At 43.0% G+C, this 20,740-nt stretch overlaps 1 protein-coding gene across 1 annotated transcript in view; it reads right to left on the bottom strand.

The window, feature by feature from the left end:
• Nucleotides 1-5,623: 5,623 nt before the first annotated feature.
• The window catches only part of LOC110303098 (uncharacterized), a 28,539-nt gene continuing 13,422 nt past the window's right edge, over nt 5,624-20,740 (bottom strand). Inside the window, exon 4 of the mRNA XM_021174035.2 lies at nt 5,624-20,157. Within this exon, the coding sequence (XP_021029694.2) occupies nt 5,715-20,157 (14,443 nt within the window). The 3' untranslated portion in view covers nt 5,624-5,714. The remainder of the gene's footprint in view (nt 20,158-20,740) is intronic.

The raw sequence follows: 20,740 nt of genomic DNA on the forward strand, positions 1-20,740 counted from the left end.
GTTTGAAAAATCTCGGGGGTTCAGATTAAGACTGCTGGTCCTCCTATAGGAAAGTGATTAGTGACTTTATAATTAATCACTGGTATAGCAAATCTCAGCTTCTAATCACACATGAAAAGGTTAGCCTATTTTCAACTCTTTTTGGATTAAGAATTTTTTAATGACTTATGAACATACTGTTGTATCTTCAGACACACCAGAAGAGGGAATTGAATCCCATTATAGACTGTTCCGAGCCACCATGTGTCTGCTGGTAATTGAACTCAAGACCTCTGGAAGAGTAATCAAAGCTCTTAACCACTGCACCATCTCTCCAGCCTGGATTAAGAATTTTTAAGAACCTCTAGCCCAGTGGTTCTAAATGTGTTTGTTCTAAGACCAGTGAAAAACACTGATATTTACATTATTGTTCATAACAGTAGCAAAATTAGTTATGCAGAAGCAAAGCCAATAATTGTGTGGTTGGAGGTGACCACAACATGAGGGTCTATCTGTATTACAGGGTCACAGCATTGGGAAAGTTGAGAATCGCTGCTCTGTAGCCTATTCTTCTAACTACAAATATGTAGATTTCATTTTATTTATTTATTTATTTTTAATATTTTTATTAGGTATTTTCCTCAGTCGATTTCATTTTTTTAAAAAAAAAGTTTTGGTTTGTCTCGGCATCCTTTGTAGTCTTCTCCTATCAGACTTATCTTTAAAGAATAATACATTCCATGTTTTCTCTCTCTTTTTGGGGTCTCACTTCGAACCATCAGCTCCCAAACTTTGCAGTGTCCTAAGAAGATAATTAAGAGTGAGCATTCCTGGCACTGGAGGCAAGGCTCAGTGCTTAAGAGCACTTGCTCCTGCAGAGGACCTGATTCTATTCCCAGCACCCACATGGAGCTTCACAGTCATCCATCACTCCAGTTCCAGGAGACCTGATGGCCTCTTCTGACCTCCATGGGTCTGTGGTGCACAGGCATTCATGTGAGAGCATCATGAACACATAAATAAATCTAGAGTTTTAAGTGAGTACTCCCAGTGACTCCAACCCTGGTTAAGAGACAGACCCATATGCCTTCATACTACTTAACAATTTTCTCAAGGTACACACTCACACACACACACACACACACACACACACACACACACACACACACACACACACACCACTTTTACCATAATTCCTAGAAGAGCTTATGAATGCACTCATTTTGTGGAGAAAAAAAAATAACATGATCCCAACTATTTTTCACAGAAGGTAATTCTTAAGTCTGCACTTCAGATCAGCTCTTCATTTACATGCAAATTCATTTTGTTGGTAATGTTGAGTCTTATTTCAAAGATTCCCAGTTTGGTTTATGAATCCAAAACCCAACTGTTGCCAAAGACAGAAACCTGTCGACACACCGTTCCCCACCCCCTTTAATCTTACCTCCTCTCATCGCCTGCATCTATGATATAGTTACAATCACATGCTACGTTTCACATACATTTACCATCACAGGCCACCTTTCACTTTCTTCCTTAGGTCTGGGTAAAATAGTCTTGGTACCAGTTTTCACACATCTTTCAATCTATCTCTTCAAAAGTGACCTTTCCCTTACAGGATAATTACAATTGCAGTACCTTACCATGCCCTAATGGCCCTGGATCCTGCTACCTCCTCTTTTTTTTTTATTAGGTATTTTCCTCAATTACATTTCCAATGCTATCCAAAAAGTCCCCAATACACTCCCCCCCCCAGTCCCCTACCCACCCACTCCCACTTTTTGGCCCTGGCATTCCCCTGTACTGGGGCATATAAAGTTGGCAAGTCCAATGGGCCTCTCTTTCCAGTGATGGCCGACTAGGCCATCTCTTGATACACATGCAGCTAGAGTCAAGAGCTCTGGGGTACTGGTTAGTTCATAATAATGTTCCACATATGGGGTGGTTGCAGTTCCCTTTAGCTCCTTGGGTACTTTCTCTAGCTCCTCCATTGGGGGCCCTGTGATCCATCCAATAGCTGACTGTGAGCATCCACTTCTGTGTTTGCTAGGCCCCGGCATTGTCTCACAAGAGACAGCTATATCTGGGTCCTTTCAGCAAAATCTTGCTAGTATATGCAATGGTGTCAGCGTTTGGAAGCTGATTATGGGATGGATCCCTGCATATGGCAGACTTTAGATGGTCCATCCTTTCTTCACAGCTCCAAACTTTATCTCTGTAACTCTTTCCATGGGTGTTTTGTTCCCAATTCCAAGAAGGGGCACAGTGTCCACACTTTGGTCTTCGTTCTTCTTGAGTTTCATGCGTTTAACAAATTGTATCTTATATCTTGGGTATCCTAAGTTTTTGGGCTAATATCCACTTATCAGTGAGTACATATTGTGTGAGTTCCTTTGTGAATATGTTACCTCACTCAGGATGATGCCCTCCAGATCCATCCATTTGCCTAGGAATTTCATAAATTCATTCTTTTTAATAGCTGAGTAGTACTCCATTGTGTAAATGTACCACATTTTCTGTATCCATTCCTCTGTTGAGGGACATCTGAGTTCTTTCCAGCTTCTGGCTATTATAAATAAGGCTGCTATGAACATAGTGGAGCATGTGTCCTTCTTACCGGTTGGGACATCTTCTGGATATATGCCCAGGAGAGGTATTGCTGGATCCTCCGGTAGTACTATGTCCAGTTTTCTGAGGAACCACCAAACTGATTTCCAGAGTGGTTGTATCAGCTTGCAATCCCACCAACAATGGAGGAGTGTTCCTCTTTCTCCACATCCTCGCCCCTGCTACCTCCTCTTAATGATGCCCCACAATGCCCTTCACCTGCTATCAGCCTCCATGCCAATGATACAGAAGTAGTTATTACAAAGTTCTATCAGCTCAAACACTGATCTCTTGGGACAGGAGGGGACTCCTCACTAGCTAACTGAATTATTCTTTGACCTTCAAGCCTCTGTCTTTTTTTCTTTTTGGTTTTTCGAGACAGGGTTTCTCTGTGTAGCTCTGGCTGACCTGGAACTCACTCTGTAGACCAGGCTGGCCTCGAACTCAGAAATCTGCCTGCCTCTACTTCCCAAGTGCTGGGATTAAAGGTGTGCGCCACCACTGCCCGGCTTCAAGCCTGTCTTTGAGTGGACTATTCTGGTAATACTGAAATCATCACCCTGCTTCCCAAAAGTGGTGTTAAATTCCATTATAAAAATATTTACTAGCAGTGCACAGATTAAGGCATAACACATGACTGTGATCCCCACACTGGGAAGGCTGAGGGCAGAAACTGAAATAGTTTAAGTCCAGCCTGGGCTACATAGTGCAATCCTGTCTCACACAAAAAATACTAGTGTGTGGTGGCACAGGCCTGTGATCCCAGCATTCAGGAGACAGATGCATGAGGACTACAAGTTACAGGCCAACCTAAGTGTCACAGGGAATTTCCAGACAGTGAGCCTCTACTACAAAAAATAGTTTTTTCCTATCACACTAGATTGTGTTGCCACGATTACCCATCTCTTCTGTTGAATGGACAGCTCTGTTTTCATGCCTGGGTGCCCAACCTACCACACAGCTGTACAGAACAGACAGTTCATAAGTGTTATCTAAGTGAATGAACTTAACAGGGAGGTCTAAGTTAAAATCTTTCCTTTTGTGTTAGCCATGGAAAAACTTAGCACATTCATTACACAAAATAATAAATCAGAGCTGCAACCAAGTAGCTTGGAAATATAAAGGTTGCTTATAGCTATTTTAATTTCCCTCCCTACGTCCATCAAATTAATTATGAGCACATATTTGATGTGGGGACAGAGGACATGCAGAAATATCACTAACTGAAACACACACTCCATTTTTATTAGACTACATTTTTATTGCAATCCAAGTTTTCTCCCCCCCACCCCCAACTAGGCTTCTATCTGCACTGTCCAATCCAGTAGCCACTACTTACACATGGCTATTGAAGTTTTAGTCCATTAAAATGAAATAGAATTTGGAATTCGGTTCTTCAATTGCACTAGCCATATCCCAAGTGCCCCAAAGCCATACCTGTCTGGTGGCTCTGGTGCTCCACAGTGCAGACACTGTGCTCCACAGTTAGCAGCACTCTCTACACAATTACAAAAATGTCTTCTGAAAACCTACTTCTTAGCTCCCACGATCTTGGTGCTCCTCTGCTGCTTAAGGGATGTGGGCCCCAGGGTCTAGCAAATCACAAGCACATGAATGAGTGCGAGAGACCTTTGAAGCTCATCCACAGAGATATGAATCCTCCTTGTGCCTAGATGTGAAGCTGTCCTGAGCAACTACTTCAAGTGGACCGAAGGCGACACTTTTTAGGAAACATGTGCCATTCTATTTTTCTACAATGTAAAGACAGGTTGCCCATTCTCAAAACCCTATCCTAAAGGCTCGAGGGGGGGAGGGTGGGGGAAAGACGGGAATGTGAATGTGTGTGTGTGTGTGTGTGTGTGTGTGTGTGTGTGTGTATGAAATGGGAGGCACTGGGGATGCTGAAGGAATATAAATAATTACAATCTGTCGAGGAACTGCGTCTGAGGATATGAGGAATAGGCAATAAAAATAAAAAGGGGGGAGGGGTTAAGTGGATCTTATAGTAAAGGGTGGGGCCTACAATGGGTTAAAAAAAAAAAACCCAACCCTGAGTACAAGACAAAAGCAAAGGACCGTGTGTTCTCAGCTGGACAGCTCTATCTCTAAACTATAATGGTCACACCAAGAAATTTATGGTGTTGACTGCACCGAGTCTGGAAGACATCACTCCCCCTCCACGCCTAACAATTTCACCCAAGGGCTCCGGCCAAACCAAGGCCACTTCTGTTCTCCTTTCCTCTCCTGGATGTGGTCTCTGCAGCAACTAGCCAAGTTCTGAACATCTACTTCCTCCTAGCGGTTTCCGAGGGGGCTGCGGCAAGAAATGAGTCAAGGAATGACTCATCTTCCTCCATTAAGACCCCGCCCCCATCGCAACAGGGGAGTAGGGAGGCTGTCAGGGCGAGAGGGTTGGAGGAAATGGGAGGAGTCTTAAGATTTAAGGGGTCCCCATGAACCCCCGTTTGCAACCTAGTCCCACACATTCCATAAGTGGTCTTACAGGTGCAAATGGAGTTCAAATCACCCCCTTATTGATCTTAAATTACAGACCCATTCTCTTCCCCTTCCCTCCCCAATAGCTCTTTCATTGCTGGGGTTAAGGGACAGATCTCTTCTTATCCACTAACTTCATGCCTCCAAATTTGTCCAGTTTTTGGATTTTTTGGTGTGGTCCCTGAAAGACATGAACTTTTTAGCCAAGCTACATCTGGATCTTTCCTTAGGGAGATGATGCTTGAGCCTCTCCTTGGCACTGTGATAGGGTCTCTCAATAGTGACAGTGCTGGTTCCTCTCAGAGTGACTTAGGTGCATCCTTTCACAATGACTGTGTCTGCTCTGAGAGGGACTATACTGGGTTCTCTCAGAATGACGGTAGATGAGTCTGGAAGAATGCCTGTGTAGCCTGGGCTTAGACAATCTGTGTAGTCATCCAGTGGCCATGGAAAACCGGGGACACCTGGAAGGAGAGCTAGGGATGAAATAGGATGGGCGGACGAGAGAAATAACTAGCCAAGACAAAGTTTCTCTGATCATGGCTCAAATTTTAATTTTCCAGTCTGCGTTTATATAGGCAAACCCCCAAAACCCATCCCTTCATTTCAGCTGATTTTGTTGCAAAGTAATCTCAGTAGGTGATCAGCTTCTCAAGGCTCTGGCAGGAAGATGTAAATGCAGTGAGGCCAGGCACTGCTGGACTCCAGCCATCAGAGACTTGTTTAGCCAACCCAAGGAAGGGCACAGAATTGTACTGGCTTAATCTACAACTATGTTCTTTCCAGACAGAGGGAATGCTCCTTTCTGAGTAACTGCCCAGTGACCTCTGCATGAAACTGACATGGCTCTTTTTTGAGGGACTGAGGCATCTCAGAGAAGAGGGACTCTGTTGGCTCCTCTCAGAAAAACTGTGTAGATTCTTCTTCACAGAGGAACTGTATCCTCTTCTCTCTAGAGGTCTACAAGGGCTCCTCCTTGAGCATCTGTGAGGGCTCCTCCATGAGAGACTGCGAGGGCTCCTCCCTGAAGGCCTTCGAAAGCTACTTCCTGAGGGACTATGATGGCTACTCCCGGAGGGACTGCAAGGACTTCTCCTTGAGGGTCTTCGAGGGCTTCTCCTTGAGGGACTTCGAGGGCTCCTCCCTGAAGGCCTTCGAAAGCTACTTCCTGAGGGGCTATGATGGCTACTCCCAGAGGGACTGCAAGGACTTCTCCTTGAGGGTCTTCGAGGGCTCCTCTTTGAGGGTCTTCGAGGGCTCCTCCTTGATAGACTTCCAGGGCTCCTCCTTGAGGGACTTCTAGAGCTCCTCCTTGAGGGACTTCCAGGGCTCCTCCTTGAGGGACTGTGGCCTCTCCCCTTATAGAGATTGTTATGGCTTCTGTCAGAGAGACTATGATAGGTTCTTACAGAGGAGCTAAGACTGTTTCTCTGGGAGGGACTGCGATGTCTCCTCTCAGAGAGACTTTGCCAATGAGTTCTCTGAAGAAGCCTGTGATGGGTCCTTTCAGATGGCTTATTAGGTAGGGTTCTCTCCCTGAAGAAGCCTTGTTCTTCTTCCTGGTTTATGGGTTTCTTTCCAAAGTGACTCTGCAGGGTTTCCTTCAAGAGGGGATTAGATACAATCCTCTCTTGGACATGAAATTTGACTCCTACATTAGAACAGTTCTTAGACTCTTGACTGGATACGTCATCACTACAGCTTTTTGTTGCTATACTGGGGACATTTTGAACTCTCTTGAAAGGTTCTGGGACTGAAGTAGCTTGGTTAAAGACCTCTCTTCCACAAACCATGGTGGTCTGCAATTTCAAGTGTCTGGGGAGGAGAGAGCTCACTTGTTTGGCCTGTTGAGCTTGTCTACAGCACTCACTTGCTTCCTGCAACTTGTCCTTTTGCTTGGGGGTTAAGCTTGTCGACATGTGCCTGACAACTGGTGTCCTGGCTCCTTTGCTATCTTCCATTAAACAATGGTCCTTCCCTTTTTGTTTGGGGTGCAAGTTTTTGATTGACCACAAATTGTCTGGCCTCATCTTGTACTTAAGTTTCTTGCTGGTAAAAATCACAGTTCTGTGTGCTGCTTGGAATGCCTGCCTTAAACTATGAAAAAGCAGTTGGATGAATTTGGGCTGGGAGGATTTCTTAGGTTGTCTCTTGGCAGAAACATCGCTCATCTGGGTGGTTTCAATTCTGCTTGACAGACCCTTTATTGTTCTATGATGACTGTCTTTTGTGCTTGTACTGATTTTGTAGAGCCTTGTGCTTAGTGATTTAGGTTCCTTGGATTTCTTCACTGGATATGTTAAGACAGAGGTTTTTCTGAGACTTGATTTAACAAATCTTTCATCCAGGATGCTTCCGTACTCACTCTCTGATACAGAGTAAACCTGACATTCATAGTCTTTGGCGGTTGTCTTTCCTGCCACACTATGGCTGTGCCATTGCTTTTGCTGAGTGTGGACTTGTACAGAAGCAGGAGATAGGGAAGAACTGGACTGGAAATTTCTAGGACTAGGACTCTTGGAAACTGGCGTAGAGAATCTAGCTTTCCTTCTTGATGGTGATGCAGCACCCTTCCGTGGATCTGCTTGGTTTCTTGTATGATACTTTGAGACTCGAGGTCTTTTCCCAGTTTGTAATCTGAATCCAAGATGCATCCGAATCTCACCATGGCCTTCAGGGGTGCTTAAAAGGTGGAGCTGTGGGTAGATAAGCAGGTATGGCCCAAAAGCAGACTGTAACTTATGACAGCAATTAAATCCTGAACATCGGCCACATTGTAAGCAGATGGGATACTTTAGGACAAGACCTGACTCTAGAGGCAGAGGGACATTGTGGGGTATTTGACTTCTTAGTAGTTTTCCTGCTGTTTTTAGCCGTAGTCCTTTTAGTAGTTGGGACTGTTCTGAGATATCACTCTTGGACTGGGAGAGAGAACTTGTCTTCAGGGAATGCCGAGACTCAAAAGTCCTAGTAGGTGAACCACATGGTGAAATTTTACTCTGCTTCTTGGAAACAGGATCTTCCCTAGTGTAAAGTATCTCAAGAGTAGACTCTGATTTCATCAAGGCAGGAAACCTGGCTCCACTACATGAGACAGACACATGCTCAGTGACTTTCTGGAATATATCACTGAGCTTAGAGCTTGTTTTCTTTACTCCCAATCTAGTACCAGAGTATTGCTGTATTATGGAAGATGTTGAGCCACGTGTCCACATCTTTAAAGGCATTCTTTTCTCATTACTGTGACATAAAATATGTCTCTGAATATAGTTTTTAACCACTGAAGTCTGAGAAATGGTCCTTGGAACCCTCTCTTGCAGGCTTTGAGAAAATTCCATTAGTTCAGCTGGAACCCCAAATAAATTTTGAATAGATTGACAGATGTCCATAGTGGATCCTTCTGTTAAAAATGATTGAGAACAAGGCTTCCTTTCCATCGTGGTTCCCAGGACATTCCCCAGCATTAGCATACTGGAGAGATATTTCCTAGGTAGTCGCTGCCTACAGACATGACTTTCCCAGATGTTCTGTTGTATGCCCAGGAAAGAACGGATAGAGCTTCTTCGAGCCCCTAATCCTTCCTGGAACTCCTCTGGTAGTAGTTTGAATGAATATGAAGAATACCTTTGGAATTCCTCCATTTTTTCCTTTACTCTTTCTTCCTTAGATAAGATATTCATGCCCCAGATCTCAGGATATGGGGTTCCCTTGGTGTCTCCTGTCTTATCAGAGGGTAGATTTGGAAGGACCAAGGGAAGAACTGAAGATTTTATTATAATAGTGTCTGTATAGGACTTTGAAGACTGCAAAATATCAACACCAAGGTTTTCCGTACCAAAAGTTCTTGAAACTTCAGGCACCCCAGAATCCTGAAGTTGCCCTAATTCAGTTGTTTTGTCAACACTTGAAAGAAATGGGATTGAAGGGCTGTGTATGAAACTAGATAAGTAATTCTCTGTCTGTAATTTTGCTGATGTGGTCACCTCTGAGTCTTTATTCTGACACACCAATTCTTGATTCGAATCCTTGATTTTCATTTCTTTAGGAGATTCTGTTTTGAGGCCTAGGGATTTTTCAGTCTGAAGTCTTTGCTCATGAATTAACACTGTAGGTTCCTTAAGGGGAGATGTTTGCTGAAATATTACTTCTGCAGAAGTCACTTGAATATCTGCCCTTGGAGTTAACTCCATAGGTTTTACCAGGTCTTGAAGATGGGGTCTTGGGTGTAAATTCAAACACTCCTTTTCTTTAATGCTCGATCTTGCTGAGAGTCCTATTGGTTCTACAGCCTGAGCACATGGTCCTGGTGCCACTTCTTCAGATTTTACAATCAGAACCAGTGGTTTGGGAATTAATACAGTTTTTATAATTCGAAAGCTTGTTCGTCGTTTTGTTTCTAAAACCTGATGTGTTGGCTCTATGATTAACTTCTTGGATTGCACATTTTGTAGCCAAAGGCTTGGAACAAATTCTGAACTTATCATATCATGTATTCTGGGAGTTAAATCATTGTATTTTGACTTTTGAGGGGCACTCTCTGGAATCATCACAGACTTTATAACTCTGGGGGTCACAGATTCAGAAACTTTTGGGAGGGCAACTGATTGAGAAACTGGAAGCGATGCCTTTGCAAATTCTATTACTTGATCTTGTGGCTTTGGACTAGCCCCTACAAAGTTTATCATTTGGTCCAGTGATTCTATTGTAGTTATGTTTGCATTTTCCAGGTTCAAATTCTGATGTTTTGTTAGCTTAGCTGCTACCTCTCCTGGCTGCTGTGTACCAAAGGTGAGCTCTACAGAGTCTGTATTTCCCTCAACTTGACTGGTTTGCTTACATGACAACTCAAAGGATTCTTTTTGCAGCCACAGTGTAGAGGCCAAATTTGTAGAATTGGGAATCTGAGGTCCTCTTGGTATTATTCCTGAAACAGAATCTGGGATGTGACAGGATGTCCTTGGTGTTGATACTACAGATTGTTCCCTTTGAGATCTTTTCTTAGAGCCCACCCCCAGAGGTCCTAAGTCTTGAGGACATGGCCTTGGAGATTTTTCTACAAATCCGGGCTCTATATTTACTGGCTTTGGAGTCATTCTAAGAAATTCTTTCCCTCCCTGTCTTGCTTCACAAGTCAACTCTATCATGTCTACAACATGATTCTTGACACTGAGGGTCACTCTATCAGATTCTGTAACTTCTTTTATCTGTAACTTCTTGAAATCTTGAAATTGAGGCCACGGTGATGAATGTAACTCAGGAGTTTCTGGGATCTGGTAGCTTTTTGGTAGGTCTGGTTCTGAGGATATTGAATCTTGATTACTTAGTGTTGGAGTCAGGTAAAAAAATTCTGGTACTTGAAGATCAAGCTTCAGGGGCATCTCTGATGATTCTTTGACTTGATCTGTTGGTTTGGAGCTTAACCTCACAGATTTCTCCATCATTTCTGTGCTTTTATGTTCCAACCCCTTTGTTATTTCTAAAGACCCCACATCTTGATAAATTGGTGGTGAAGTAAAATTCGCTGATTTAGGGACTTGACACCTAGGAGGCTTCATGCTCATCCCTGCAAAGTCCACCACCTGTTGCTCTGGTCTATAAATGACTTTAGTGGATTTTGTGACTGGATCAATTGTCTGGGGCATTAGGTTCCTAGATTTCATGTTTTGAAGAATTGACTTTGGTGCTACCTCCACAGATTTTCCAGGTTCTGGCAGAGACACTGATGACAATTTCACCTGTTTTACACCTTGCCACTTTGTCTCTGAAGTTAATACCAACGATTTTGTATTTTGCTGCTGTGATTTCAGTGACAAATTTGAAAATTTGACACTAGTCAGTGCTGGTCCTGCTAAGAGCTTCCTGGTGGACTGTGGTGCCAATACCATCATTGGTTTCTCCTCTGAAGGAAATAGTTGGCAATTCAGACTTTCCTGTTTGGATCCTATCCTCAGCTCCTTAGGGTTTGTATCTTGAAAACATGGCTTTGGTGCAAGTGAAGACATAGGATGTTGTGAACATGACATAAATTCTGAAGAACTCACACTTTGAGACTGTGACACTGGCTTCAACTGCACAACGTCAACATTTTGAAAACAAGGTTCTGGCGAAAACATCCTACTCCTCAAGTCGTTCAGATCACAGCTAGATGTCGGTTCTACAGCATGTGTACAAAACAATGTCTGTGTACTCTTCTCTGGAAACTTTCTATCTTCAGGAGGCGACGTTGGTAAAATCACAGAATTCACACCGTTTGACTGAGGCCTCAAAGTAAATATTGGTTGTGTACTTTGCTGCCATGATCCAAGCTGGCTCTTCAAATGTGGGATCTTTTGAAACTTTGCCCCTTGCATACATTTAGATGAATCCACACCTTGAGAAGGTGATCCAGAGTTTAACAGAACAGATTTTGTACTTTGAGACTCTGAACCAGGGTCCAATTCAAAGTACTTTATGCTTTGCAACTGTGGCCTTGAACTGGACTTTACAGAACTTATGCACTGAGGTTTTGACTCAGGATTAAACCCAGAAGAACTCGTTTCTTGACTTTGTGGACCAGGGTTGTATTCCATAGGTGCTATACCCAAATTGTTTGACCCTGGAGTTAATTCAGACTTCAAATAATTCAAGTGTTGTTTTTGAAGTTTTGGAGCTTGTAAATGTGTCCCAGAGTTGTAGCCAATAGAATTTACTGACTCAGATTCTTGACTTAGAGTACATGCAGAAGAATTTATATCATCTTGAAAATGTACTCTAGTATTGCACCAAACAGGATTTACACACAGAATTTGTGGTGGTGGAAATGGACAAAAATCCATACCTTGAAAAAGTGGCCCAAGATCATACCTATTAGAATTTTCACACAGAGGATTTTGCCCTGAGGTGTATACAGATGAATTCACACCTTGCAAATATGATTCAGGATTGCACTCAGTGGAATTTACACATGGAGGACTTGGCTCTGGGGACAATGCAGAAGAATTTGCACACTGAGGATTTGATCCTGGGATGCATGCAGGAGAATCTGCACACTGAGGACTTGGCCCTGGGGAGCATGCAGGAGAATCTGCACACTGAGGACTTGGCCCTGGGGAGCATGCAGGAGAATCTTCACACTGAGGACTTGGCCCTGGGATGCATGCAGGAGAATCTGCACACTGAGGACTTGGCCCTGGGATGCATTCGACAGAATTTATGTCTTGCAAATGTGACTCAGGGTTGCTCCAAGTAGAATCTACACATTGTGATTTTGATCCTGAAAAGCATGAGGAAGAATTCGTTCCATGCAAATGTATTCCAGGATTGTACTCAGAGCTTATACACTGAGCGTTTGGCTCTGGAATGCATGCAAAGGAATTTGTATCTTGCAAATATGGCCTAGATATATACTCACTGGAATTTACATATTGAGAATTTATATTGGGAGTACAAGCAGAGTTCAGATCTTCCAAGTGTGACCCAGGGATGAACTCCTTAGAGTTTATACCCTGAAGGTCTGGACCAGGGTGCAACTCAGATAATTCTACATCTTGTATCTCGGTTTTGGGTGCCATAACATTTTTACTGTGACTCCAGTCACAGGATTTCCTACAGTGCAATCTAGGTTCATGCTTGAATTTTGGAGATGACTCTTCCAGCAGCTTGACCTCTATGCTCACTGCAGAAGATTTTAGTTCTTGAAACTGTGGCCCAGGGTTGAACCCTAAAGACTGTGTACCTGTTCCCAGGCCCAACTCAGAGGGCTTCACATCTTGCAACTGTTGCTCTGAGTTGAATTCCACTGATTTCAGGTCTTGAAGCTTTGTACATAAGTCTGATGACTTGATATGTTGCAGATGTGGCTCATGATTGAACACTGTTGATTTCATAGTTTGAAGCTGTTGCTTTTGACTTAATTTGTGAGGTTTCCCATCTTGCTTCTGATTTGTGGCTTTGAGTCCAGAAAGTACCACATTATAAATTGGTGAGGCCAATTCAGAGAATCCCATAACTTGCAAGTCTGCATCATAATTGACCTCTTTATCCTTTGTTGTTTGCAGATTTGTGGAATTGGCTTTCACATCTTCCAACTTCAATCCAAGGTTGAAAGCCCCAGGCTTCATACCTTGAAGATGTAATTCTGGTTTTAACTTAGATAGTTTCCTGTACTGTAACTCAGAGGGTACCTGGAACTGCAAAGGTTTCCCATCAAGTGCCTTAGAGAAAATCCATTTAAAAGATTCAACATCTTGCCCCAGTGGCTGATAAACAAAAGCTATGGGTTTTTCTTTTGGAACTGTGTCCCCTGAAATCCCTTCTGAAGACTTTACACCCTGTAAGTGTGGGCCAGAATTGACCTTTGGAGATCTTGCATCTTGAAGAGTTGTCCCTAGAGTTGACTTAGAATATTTCTGATCTTGCAACTGAGGGCCTGAGTTTAACTTTACAGATTCCCCACATTGGGGCTTTGTCTCTAGTCTTGACTCCACAGTCATACTTTGTAACTTTGGGCCTTGATTAAACTCTATAGATTTCATATCTTGGAGCTTTCCCCCTTGAAACAACTCAGAAGGCTTTTTATTTTGTGTCTGTGGTCCAGAATCAAAGTCCACAGATGTTACACCTTGAGAATTTATTTGTGTAATCACCTCAGAAGGTTTTATATTTGTCAAGTGTTGTTCCATAGAGTCTACACCTTGAAGTTTCATGCCCATGATCAGCTGGGGATATTTCAAATCTTGCAAATTAAGGTCTGAATGCAATCCTATAGATTGTGTGCCTAAAAACAACTCCTTTGGGGTGAACTCAGGTTTCTCACCTTGTAATTTTGGACTAGGTTTGATTTCTACTGGTTTCATACCAAGAACATTCTTCTCTGTGATGACTTCAGATGGCATATCTTCTAAGTGTGGTCTAGGACTGAAGCTCATAGATTTGACATCTAGGAATTTTACACCCATGATCGTCCTCAGAGATTTCAGATCTTGTAACTGTGGGCCTGATTCACAGTCTTCCATCTCAATTTTTTGAGGCATTGTCTTCAGAATTGAATCTGATTTTATACCTTGGGACTGTGGCCCAGGTCTAGAGTCTAGCTTAACCCTTTGAATTTTGGTCTCCATGATTAAATCAGTAAATGGTTTACTTTTCAATGGTAGGCTGGAACTTAACTTAAATTTCATATTTTGGGACTTTGTTTCAGGTATCAAGTCAAAACATTTTGCACTTTGCCACTGGGGCTCAGGTGACTGTGACCCTTGGCCTAATATCCCAGATTTTGCTTCTGAAGACTGTGACTCTTGTTTGAACAGTAAAGGTGTCATGTCTTGAGGCTGTTGTACTCCTGGGGATGACTTTAACGGTTTCACTACTTGTTCATTAGCGATCCTGTCTTCTACATGGAACCTAGGTTTAAATGTCATTGATTTTATGTTATTGATCATTGACCTTAAGGTTGGGTCACATGCTTTACCTTCTGTCTTGGGCCTTGTCATCAACTCCTCACCTCCCAATTTTATGGAGGGTTTCTGTTCTGTCCATTTGACGCCTTGAAATGGTGACCCACTATTGGATCCTAAAAACTTCACACTGGGGAACTCCTGTTGAGTTATCCACTGGACAGATCTTACACTTTCAGCCTGTAGCTCTTTGTTTAGCTCCTCAGTTGTGGTGGCTTGAGGCTGTGGCTTTGAAGTCAAGTTGAATGTTTTTGGTTCCTGAGCCTGTAACTGTGGCTCAAGCTGAAATGCCACAGATTTTTCTCCTTGAATTTTTGACCTGGCAGTCAGTTCAGGTGACCTCATACCTCTCCATAGCACAGGTGGCTTCAGTTCTGTGGGTCTGGCTTCTTGAGACTGTGACTTTGAGTTTGACCCTATACCTTTCTCACTTTGAAACTCAGATATTGGTATCCATTGAATAGACTTTGTGCTTTCAATTTGGGGTTCTGTATTTAGTGCCACAGTTTCCACACCTTGAAGTTGTGGGTCCAACGTTGACTCCACAGCTTTCTCTTGGTGCATCTGGGACTCTGGGATCAACTGGCAAGGTTTCATACTTGGCACCTGTAGTTCATTTTGGAACTCTTCTGCTTTTACATTTTGAACAACTGGCTCAGGAGCCAATTCAAATGAGGTTGTATCTTTGAATTGTAGTTTAGATTTGATCTCTATGGGTGTCATATCTGCAGGTTTGGGTTCTTGATCTGACTCCATGGGCGATGTATTTTCTGATTCAAGCTGTTTTTTCTGTTGGTCGAAAATCCCACCTTTCCGCTCTAGTGACTTTACAGTTATCTGGTCATCCTGTCTAGACTTAAGATTTAAGTCCATGGGTGCCATCTCTTGACACCCTTGTGTTGAGATGAAATCTACAAATTTTACTCCTCGAATCCCTTGTGTTTTGGCTACAGTTACAGGTTTTAGACTCTGGTGTTTCAAACATGGGGTGATCACAGGTTTCCTATCTTGCATTTGTGGCTGTGAAGTCAGTTCCTTGGGTTTCATATCTTGCAGTTGAGGCTCTTGAAACACCTCCATAGACTTCTCTTGAAAAAGCATCCTTGGTACAAAAGTCATAGGACTCTCCCCTTGCTTCTTTGGCTCAAGTTTCAAGTCCATGGCATTTACATCTTGAACATGTGTACCATGGGCCAACCCCTTATTTTTCAAATCTTGAATTTTTGAACCTGGAATCAACTTCACAGACTTCATATCTCTTCTTAGGGAATTACTTGGGGATACCACAGTGGATTTTATTCTCTTGAGACATTCTTCTACAGTTAAGATCACAGATTTCCTATCTTCTATTTTTGGCTTTGAAGGTAGTAACTTTGGTTTTAAACCCTTCAAGCTGGGGCCTGGAGGCAGCTCAAGATTCTTATCTCCTGCATGCATCCCCAGGGTTGACAGCACATATTCCGCAGGCTCCAGCTCTGACTTTGACTTTAACTTTGTAGATTTAATGTCTCCCAGATGTAGCCCTGGTGTTAATCCCACAGATGTCAGAGCTTCTTGTTTTGAGACTGTGTTCTTCTCCACAGGTTTTATATGTCCCAAAAGTTGTCCTTCAATCAATTCAGAAGATGCTATGCCTTGTGTCTGTGGGCTTCTGATCAACTCAGAATGATCTACATTTGCTAAGTGTCTCTCAGTAGCCAATTTCATTGTTTCTGCCGTTGGCACCTGTGGTTCAGGTACCATTTTATAAGACATTTTGTCTTCAAAGCTTGGTTCTTGATTCCCTGTGACAACTTGAAATGGGGACTCTTGTACTATCAATTCTGGCTTCATCCCTTGCCTCTCTGGCTGTGTGGTCAACTCAAAAATTTTTATACATTCTAAGTGTGGCCCCGAGTTTAGCTCTGGAGTTTTCATACCTTGAGGTGGAGTTCCTGGTATTACATCCAAAAATTTGACATCTTGAAGCCATGGCCCTGAGTTAAAACCCAGATGCCTGCTATCCTGTAGCCCTGCAGTCATCTTTGCCAATTTGGAGTCATGCATCCCTAACTCTGAAGTCATAGAACTTGCACTATCAAACATCAACCCTGAGATTTGCTCCCCAAATTTGACCCCTTGAAGTTTTGGTCTTGAAGCCAGCTCAGAAAATTTGGTATCTTGTTCCCAAGGTCCTATGTTGACCTCCTCAGAAATCCCGCATGAACGCTGTAGTTCGGAAGCTTGTGTTGCATTTTTCATGCTGTGAAACTCCGATCCTTGTGTAGCTAGAGCAAGCTTCCTATCTTCGAACTGTGGCTCTTGGCTTAATGGTATAAATGATTCTGGCATAAATCCCTGAGATGTAGTCTCTTGAAGCGGAAAACCTGGTATGAACTGTGTATATTTGAAACCATGGTGCTTGGGATTTGGGATCGAATCAGAAAATCTCACATCTTGCAAACATGGTCCTAGATTTACTTCCGTAGATTTCACATGTAGTTGTGGTTCTGGAACCTTTGGTCCCGGAATAAAACCAGATGATCTGATGTCTGGCATTGGGGAACATGGTATTGCTTCATCAGATTTCACACTATAATGTAGGGGGCCCGAGATAGAATTTGATGGATTTTCCTCTTGAAGAAGTAGCCCTTGATATAACTTTGGAAATCTGACACTTTGCAGTTGTGGCCCTGGAATCAATCCTGATTTGACAGTTGGCGGCTCTTGGTCCAGATTCAAATCCAGGGATTTCACATTTGGAATCTGTATTCCCTCAACTGACTCCTTTGGTGACAAACTCTGTAGTCCTGGCTCTGGTTTTGCCTTTTCAGTATCTACCACTCCTATAGATGACTGTTGTGGTAAATCCACAGATAACTCACTTTGTAACTCGAATCCTATGTCTATTTGCATAGACTTTACATTGTGGAGCTGTGGCCCTGGGATCACATCTATAATATGTGGTGTGGGTCCTGTAGTTAACTCCATAGGTTCTACAACTAGTACAGATGGTTCAGGGATTAATTCTTCACATTTCAAATTTTCTACCAATGACTCTGATTCCTCAATTTGCATGCTTAATTCTAGATTCAACCCCTGAGATCCCATTTCTGAATATGTTTCTACAACAGTCTCCTGAGTATCATCAACTTCAGGCAATGTCAATTCGGTGCTTTCTGTGTATTCAGGTAGACTTAGTTCTAATGGGTTAATAACTTCTGAGCATGGTTCTGGTGTCACATGAGCAAAGTTCACATCTGGGGCCTGTGGTTCAGGGACCATCACTTCTGGTTTATCTTGGAGTGGTGGTAAGCTCATCTCCATAGATTCTGAGGTTTGGCTGAGTAGTGCTGGAGTCACTCTTTCTGATTGTGTCAACTCAGCAGATTCTTCCACCTGATGACAAGTGTCAGAGGTCACCCCTGCTTCTGAGGCTTGTTGTTGTTCAGTCAGCCCTTCAGGTTCTGGGAAAGAATAACTTGAGTTGAGGCTCACATTTGAAGATTTTGATGCATAAAGGTGTGTGGGTAACTCACCAACTTTCATACTTTCCACCAGGGTCTCAGGAATTAAAACTAAATCTTTGGATATGTCCACAGGTTTCATACCTTCCAATCTTGGATCTAGGACTAGGTTCATAGAGTTTATATTCTGTAACTCTGGGAGTAAGTCCACTGACTCCATAATCTGAGATTGTGGGGTTGTGTTTTCCCCCAAATACTCTACTTCTTCAAGTTTCAGAGTAGCTGGCACTACTTCAGATTCTGTAAGTTGATGCTGTTGGCTCGTCCCTATAGGTACTGTCTCTTGATCTGGTGCCCCTGGGGCTGTTATTTGAAGTGATGGTGTTCTCTCTGTAGGATTCTTCCTTTGTGGCCAGGTATCAGAGGTCAACCCCATAGGTTCTTTCAGTTTATGACTTTGTCTTACCTCTGAACAGTCTAAGTCTTGGTGCCAAGGGGTGAACTGCAAAGGGTCCATGACCTGATGAGGCAGTTTTGGAGTTGATGACATATTCTCTGTGCCTTGATGTAGTGTCATTCCTATGGAGTCTCTGACTTGAACCTGGGACACAAAAGGCAACTCTGGAGATTCTTTGGCTTGAGCAGTCAAACCAACTTGTAGTGGTGTGATCACTCCCATGGGTGACCCCTGTACCACTGAGTTTACCTTAAGAGCATTCTCTGATGGTTCTGGACTCATCCTTGATGAGTCCGGGACTTTAGATGGTGTCTGTGGAGGTTGGGGTGAACTGGCCTGATTCTGTGACCCTAAGTCCATGTTTAATGTTCCTGTGATCACTTCCATGGGTGACCCCTGTACCACTGAGTTTACCTTAAGAGCATTCTCTGATGGCTCTGAACTCATCTTTGATGACTCCAGGACTTTAGATGGTGTCTGTGGAGGTTGGGGTGAACTAGGAGTAAACCTGGCTTGATTCTGTGATCCTGACTCCATGTTTAATGTTTCTGTGACTTTATGCTGAGGCTGCAGAATCCATTCTCCACCTTTGAAGACTGTATGATGTGGCCCCAGACTCATGTTTGCTGGTTCTACAGCTTGATACTTATGCAATGTATTTACCCCCACTGATTCTGTGACTTGGTGTTGTGGCTTTGGGGCTATTCCTGCTGATTCTATGACATGTGAACATAATTCATTAATCAGCCCCCTAGAATCCACAATATTAAACAATGCTACAGGAATTACTTTGGAGATATCTGTGATTTTATCTGGTCTTGAGGCCATACTCTTTGATTCCCTCATTTGATGCACAGGACTTGCTACTGATGACTCCGGAGGTATAATCACTTTTTCAACTTGGTTTGATTGCTGTGATAAGTCAGTCTTATCTTTTGTTTTCCCCACGGAGTCTGTTATCTCTGAATGTGAATCTGGGATTATTCCCATTAAATCCATAACCTGAAGCAGTGCCATCGGAGTGACCTTTATGCTGTCTGTGGCTGGGCATGGTGCCTTGGGTGTCAGCTCCACATTAGTTCCTTGTGCCTTAGGTGACTTTATCTTTTCTTCTGGAAGACCTGTGACCCTCTGTTCTGTATTCAGCTCTAACACGTGCTTTGGATCCTTTTTCAGTAAAGAAGTTTCTTCCTGAATTGCATTAACTTCTACATTTCTGGAAGGTGCATCCATTGATATAACTAAAGGATTGCATCTAATGATTTGGTGGTCATTCTCAGATTCTAACTGTTTGTTGGAGGTAAGTGGCTGTGACATTCTTGCTTCTGTCCTATTTATTCCAGAATTCACCCCGATGTTCACATGGAGATGAATTGATGGAACATCACGTAAGGGAGGAAGGACTGCAAAATTCTGGGAAAGATCTGATTTCTCAGTATCCATCAGCTGAAAGGTAGGCAGTGGTGTGCTTCTGCCCCTGGACACGGACAATTCCTTTTCTGGGGAATAGGGGGCACTATTGCTCTGGATTTGCCAAGTTGTACTTTCAGGAAAGATTGGAAGATAAGACAGGATGGAGCTGTTGTTGGAGGATTCAGAGCATATGCTGTAGTCAGTAGACCATTTCTCATTTTCACAGTAACAGCAAGGTGGGACACTCTCCTGAGCCATAGTGTCAGAGATGGAGGAAGAAGATGTATCATAGGATTCTGGAAAATTCAGTTCCATAAGTGCTGAGCTGAAAACAAAGAGAATTTTTTTTTTTTCATTTTCTTTGGAACCAGTAGTGGGAAAATTAGGACAAAGAAAGAAAGTAGTCATTGCAAGTCCAAAAAAATTTTGGTCTAAGGGAGGTGAGGGTGGAAAAGGGGTGGTGTTCATAAGCATCAGTTCTTTCCATAAAGAACCCCTCTACCAGGAGCAAGGGAGATGAGCCAGTAAAGTGCACAACATACAAATAGAGAAGCTGTGCCCTATTGCCAGAGCACACACGATAATAAAAGCACATGGTGCCCCAGTGCTGGAGAAGCAGAGACAAGCACATCCCTGGGGCTCACTGGCCAGTCAAGGCTAATTAGTGAGTCCCACTGAGAGACTTTATTCCAAAAACCAAGGTGGATAGATCCAAGGAATAACACGTAAGTTTTATACACACACACACACACACACACACACACACACACACACACACACACACGTTCCCATTAATCTTGCCATTAAGCTGGATGATCTGAGTTCAGTTCAATACTTAAGATCTGCATGTTAGAGAACTGACTCCTGTGGCTTGTCCTCTGACCTCTGCAAACATGTGGCATACATGT

Source organism: Mus caroli, unplaced genomic scaffold (assembly GCF_978045245.1).
Source record: "Mus caroli unplaced genomic scaffold, Mus_caroli_1 scaffold_9, whole genome shotgun sequence".
NCBI classification, from domain to species: domain Eukaryota; kingdom Metazoa; phylum Chordata; class Mammalia; order Rodentia; family Muridae; genus Mus; species Mus caroli.